The 6,000-nt window shown below is 54.0% G+C and overlaps 1 protein-coding gene across 4 annotated transcripts in view; it reads right to left on the bottom strand.

Annotated features, from left to right (window-relative positions):
- Window positions 1-475: 475 nt before the first annotated feature.
- Window positions 476-6,000, bottom strand: part of TTLL8 (tubulin tyrosine ligase like 8) — a 48,366-nt gene continuing 42,841 nt past the window's right edge. For 3 of the 4 annotated variants that reach the window (XM_072843469.1, XM_072843470.1, XM_072843472.1), the window contains one exon: window positions 476-639. In XM_072843469.1, the coding sequence (XP_072699570.1) occupies window positions 479-639 (161 nt within the window). In that variant the 3' untranslated portion in view covers window positions 476-478. Of the gene's footprint in view, window positions 640-849; window positions 1,233-6,000 lie in introns of those variants that run through there. The other variant, XM_072843473.1, reaches the window with a different exon arrangement.

Here is a 6,000-nt window from a genome sequence, read left to right as displayed (position 1 = left end):
ACTGTGGTTGAATCTGGGGGGTCTGGCCCAAGGGGCCCTGCATGCCCCTCACCCAGCACCAGGTTGGAAGGAGACACTTGGTGTACAACCTGGACCTGCACGAGACTGTTGTTGAATAAATGAGGGAATAAGTGGGTGCCTTCCCCGAGCCCTGAGGCTGGGGGCAGGGGCCAGGGGCCGGCGAGGGGCGCCTTCCAGCAGAGGGGGCTCGGGAGGAGGAGGTGCCCAGAGGCTCCCCATGCTCCTCTGCCTGCGAGGGGCCCCTCTTCTGAGGGGTGCAGGGGTGGATGGGTGTGGGGCGCAAGCTCGGGCTGGTGGGGGCTCCACAACAAATACCATGCGGGGGTGACACAATTTCGCTAAAATAGCTGTGTATGCAAGGTCTCTCATCCACATGTAGGTTCCCAAAGACACTAGCCTCGTGCCAGGGGCCGCGGGGCCGGGTCCATGTGGTCCTCCCAGTCCTCGGTCCTCGGCGTCACGGGTTCCACGTGCCGCCGCCCCGGCCGCCTCCCAGGGCCACGAAGCGGGCGCCCTGCAGCACCGTGGCGCAGAAGGAGCGGCAGCGCTTGCAGGCCCGGCTGGGCGGCAGTGAGCCCCGGCACACGAGGCAGGGCGCGGGGGGGCCCCTGGGCAGCCCTTGGGAGAGAGAGAGGGGCCCTGAGAGCGTGCCCCCGGGGCACACCCGCTGGCCAGCCCACCCGTCCCACACAGATCCCTCCTCCCCCCGGCTCTCCCCCCGGACCCACAGGGCCAAGGGGTGTCTGGGCCAAGGGGTGTCTGGGCTCATCATGTCTCGGGGTGAAGGCTGAGGGGATGGGGAGGCCACCGTGGCTGGGCTCCTGCACCCTCAGCACCCTCCGCTTCCCCAAGGTCGTGGGTGGTCCTAGGCAGGTGGACCAGGGGAGCCCCCCGCACCCGGACCGTCCCTTGGCCCCTGCTCCAGAGCCACCTGGGCGTGGAGGGGATTGCAGGATCCCCAGGCCTCTGGCCCCCTCCTGCCTCCTCCCATTGGTGACTCCAGCTCTTCTGAATCCACCCAGCCTCCTCCGCACAGGCTGTGCCCAGAGGACCTAGCTCCCCCTGCCCCGGCGGGTCTGAGCACACACCCCTAGAGCTCAGGGGCACAGGGCTGGATGCCCAGAGCCGGGGGCTGGGTGGCAGCTGCCCGTGACCACCCCGAATGCACTGGATCAGGACTCAGAGCCCAGGCAGGCCAGCGGCTGGAGGGGCTGCAATGGAAGACGGGAATGTCAGGGCCAGGGCCTTGCCAAGGGCTGGTGGGTGAGCCCTGGTTTCCGGGCAAGGCTGCTTTGCCCACTGGCTGTCTGGGGCGGGGAAGGCACAGGGCCTCACAGGCAGGCAGGCTAGTCTCTGCTGCTCCCCAGGGCACCAGTGCACTGGCCCAGGCTGCGGTGGCCTTGTTGGGTACGGGTGCTGTGGCCAGCAGGGCTGCACATGGGTGACCCAGCCATGGCTGTGGTGGGGGGCGGGGGGGCGCAGGCCATCTGGGGAGGCCACCCCTCCACCACTGTGCTAACGCCGCTGCTTTGGGAGGATCTCCACACAGCTCCTCTGACACCGGCTGAGTGAGGCCAGCAGGCGGGTGAGGGTGTGTGCCCCTTTCACGGACGGGCAGTCAGGGTCTCCAAGAACCCTGCAGCCTGGCCAGGGTCCCTCCACCCGAGTCCTCTGGGCCTCCAGCCTTTGCTTTTGCTCCAAGAACCACCCTCCCCCCCAGGTGTCTGTCCAGCCCTCTTGAGGGAGTAGCCTGGGCCTGTGCCGGGCTCCCTCCCTCCTGTGCTGCCCCTGGTGCCCGAATCCAGCCCACCTGCAGGCTGCAGCCTGTGCCAGGCTCCCCAGGCTTTCCCGGCCTCGGGGCCTGGGCACTCCCCAGACGGCACCCACCCAGCCCAGGAGCACTGGGGCTGGGATACCACACCTCTCAGAGTCACTCACTGCCGATCGCCTGGGCTGAGTCACTCCTCTGGGGTCTGGGTGCGGTGGATGGGAGCAGGGCCACGCAGCACCTATGCAAAGCAGCCCAGAGCTTCCTGGAGCCTGAAGCAGATGCTGAGCCAGAGCTCAGGAACAAGGCCTCCTTGAGGACACGCCAGGGCCTGCATGGCACCTGCAGGCACCCACGGGGCACAGGCTGGGGACAGGCAGGCCCGGCAGCCCAGGGCAGCAGCCTGCGGGGCGGTTCTTAGTGCATCAGTGCAGCCAGGGCTCAACAGAGCCCTCCATGGGGCTAGGTGGACAGAGGATGGGACCTGTCAAGCCCAGGAGGATGGGACCAGGCCCTGGTAGCAGGAGGGGTGGAGTCCAGGGGAGGCGGGAGGAGAGGCCCCTGCCCTGAGCCCCGGGCCTGGCCGGGGGCACGGGCTGAGCTGCTGGAGAGCCAGGCAGCACGCATCTTGCAGATGAAAGGGCGGATGGCGTCAGGGGTGCACCCAGGAACTGGTGGTCCCTGATCCAGACCAATCCTTCTGGGAGAAGCCACCAAACCTGGGGCGTAAAAATATGAAAAGCATCTTCTTAAAAGCAACAAAAAGCTGGCAAAATATCAAGAAATGATCAGAGCAAGGCTGCAGGAAGGTGAGCCTTCCCTCTGAGGCTTTGCCAGCCAAGGTCACCGGGAGGTGTGGAGACAGAAGAGGGTGGGCTGCACCACGGCGTCCCCACCTGCCCTGCCCCATGACCCCGGAGTGTTACACGGTGCTGAGCCATGAGCCCCTAGCTGAGCCCCGAACAGACTTCCAGGGCCAGTCCTTGTCCCTGGGCTGGGAGCAGGGCAGGCAGGGCTCCAGGGCGTCTGGCTGTGGATTTTAAGCGAGCAGCCTTCGTCGGGGCAGGTCACCGAGTGGACGCCCTGACTTCTGGAAGGAATGTGAAGGATCCTCACAATTGATTTTCTTTTTTAAGAAAATGAGGCATTTATAATAAAGTGTGAAAGAGCCAATGGGAAAGGTGGACAAGCAGGATGGGAGCTTCAAGTGTTAGAATTCTCAGACATCACCGCACAGACTCCAGGGTCTGTAGCTTCAAATGCGGTTCAGAATCACCGGCAGGGTTGGGAAACCACAGAGCAGGATCGAGCAGCTTATCAAAAAGTAGAACGTCTAAAAAATGAAGCTATAATAACTACAATTAGGATTTCAGCGGGTGGTGTCCATAGGGCTCCAGACATGAAGATCAGGGAGGAGACGGAGCCGCCAGGGGCAGAGGGAGGATGCACTGCAGGCAACCGCCGGAGCTTTCTCGTCACTGATTAGTGACACTGGTTTGCAGGTTAGGAAGCCCGATTTTCTTCAAAATCAGTTTGGAGAATTAAAAAAAAACACACACACGGGAGACCCAGCACGTCCAAGCGGGCAGATGGGACGGAAGGCTGGCCTTTGGAAGGCAACGCTAGACGCAAGACGGGGCCACAGCCGTGCGAGTGGTCACAGAGGTGGCCCCGGCTTCCGTCTGGCCTGCAGACCCTGTGGCCCCAGCCGGCGTCTGTCCACAGGAGACCGCGGGCCAGCACCACGCGGTTAAGTCACCCCTGGATTCCTGACCTGCAGAAACTCATGGGATAGAAAGTGTTTGCTGTTAATGTTTGGAGTACTTTGTTACACAGTAGTAGGTTACTACAGAATCCATGCATCCATAATATATATATATATATATATATATATATATATATATATCACAGAAAATGTCGATGTTAAATGCAGTTAAAAGGAGTATTGTGAATCTGGATTAAAAACATCAAATTTTATGCAGAGAAATATTTAAAACATAAGGTGAGAGAATGGCTGAAAGGGAAAGATACACCAGGCAAAATCAATCCAAAATAAAATCAATAACAGAGTCTGAAAAATATAAAGCAAAAGTGGACAGAATTATAATAGACTGATGCATCCCACAAAATTCTTATCATACTTTACTTAGTAATTGATAAAACAAGCAGACCAAATAAAGAAAATCGGTAAGAACTGGACGCCAGGATGGCTCAATGGTGGAGCATCTGCCTTCAGCTCAGAGCATGACCCCGGGGTCCTGGGATCGAGTTCCGCATCGGGCTCCCTGCAGGGATCCTGCTTCTCCCTCTGCCTGTGTCTCTGCCTCTCTCTCTGTATCTCTCATGAATAAATAAATAAAATATTTTTAAAAAACGGTAAGAATAAAAAGATTTGAACAACACAACAGACCAACCTGATCCCACTTACGATACCCAACAATCGTAGCATACACGTTATTTTCAGGCACTGAGGGGAGCTGACAAGAATTGACCACATAAAGCAACTTTCTGCAAACGTCCAAGGATTGTAGTGAGAGAGACAATGGTCTTAGTCAAAATATAACTATGCTAACAAGAAAGTAAAAGCTAACTGTAAAACCAGATGCCAATGCATTGATAGGAAATCAATTTGTAAATAATCAAGAAATAAAGAAATAATTGTAATGACGATCAGAAACTATTGAACCAAGTAATCCAAAAAAATGCTATATTCAAAAATTTTTGGATGCAGTTAAAATAGAAAATAAAGAGAAATTAACAGTCTTACATGTAACGGGGTTTTTAAAGATTTATTTATTTTAGAGAGAGCGAGCATGAGTGGGAAGGGCAGAGGGAGAGAGAGAGAGAATCCAAAGCAGACTGTGAGAGGAGGGCAGAGCCCAACTCGGGACTCGATCCCATGAGACCAAGATCAGGACCTGAGCTGAAACCGAGTCAGATGCTCTACCAAATAAGCCACCCAGATGCCCCTTGAATACATGTATTAAAAAGAAATTCTGAAAAGGAAAGGGCCAACGATCCAGCTCAAGAAGTTAGAAAAAGAACAAATGCAAATAATAGAAGAGCAAAAGCAAGCAAAATAGGGAATACAAAATTGAACAAAACATTGGTTCTCTGAAAGAGCCAAATGAAAGCTGACAAAACTCTGATGAGACTAGTGAAGACAGGGGCAGATAACCAATAATGGGAACAAAAACGAAGGTGGCATTCTGCATACTGCAGGATTCACATTCATGAATCCATCAGTGCCGTTCACCACACTAGCAAAATATGTTCATCTCAACAGGAAAGAAGGGAGGGAAAGAAGGAAGTAGGGAGGAAGGAGGGGATGGAAGAAGAAGGAAGGAAGGAAGGAAGGAAGGAAGGAAGGAAGGAAGGAAGGAAGGAAGGAAGGAAGGAAGGAAGGAAAAGCACTTTCAGGAAACAAAAGAGAGGGAACTGCCTCTAAAGTGACAAGGTGCCCTCGAGGAAAACCTCCTGCTAATATCACAGATGGACACCTGCCCCCTCTTCCTCCCCGGAGGTTCCAGCTAGTGCAACCAGTCAAGAATGAGAAACAAAGGCATAAAGACCAGAAAGAAGTAAAAGAACTCTCTATGGCTTGATGTGATTACATGGAAAATCCAAAGACATCACAAACTATGAGAACCAAGAAGTCAATTTATAAGCACTTTGCACTACAGGGTCAATGTACAAAGAACAAGGGAATATTCTATACATTAGCACAAGTAAATGGAAAATAAAATTTCAAACACCATTTACAACACTCACAAGTGGAATCTGAAAAGAAAAAAAGTCAAACTCATAGCAACAGAGTAATAGAAAGTGGCTGCCAGGGGCCAGGTGCAGGGGCGGCAGGGAGAGGCCGGTCAAGGGTCCACACGGGGAGCTCGAAGATGAGTAAGGTCTGAGGATGTGACGGCAAACGTGGTGATGCTGTCTGGAATAGCTGAGATCTGCCAAGATGATAGATTTTATACATTCTTATATAAAAAAAGGCACCATTTATAAAAGTATCAAAATTTATTTATAAAAATACATTTATAAACGCATCAAAAATACGTCAGATACAGATAAGTTTGATTTAAGCAGTCTATGCTAAAATATTGCAGAGGAAAACTCAAGAACATCCAAATGACTGTTGAGTACATCACACCCAGACATTGGAAGTCTGCACATCACAGGATGTCAATTCCCCCTAAAAGGATGTG

Source organism: Canis lupus, chromosome 11, assembly GCF_048164855.1.
Source record: "Canis lupus baileyi chromosome 11, mCanLup2.hap1, whole genome shotgun sequence".
In the NCBI taxonomy this organism is placed as follows: domain Eukaryota; kingdom Metazoa; phylum Chordata; class Mammalia; order Carnivora; family Canidae; genus Canis; species Canis lupus.
This window is presented reverse-complemented; position numbering and strand designations above follow the sequence as displayed.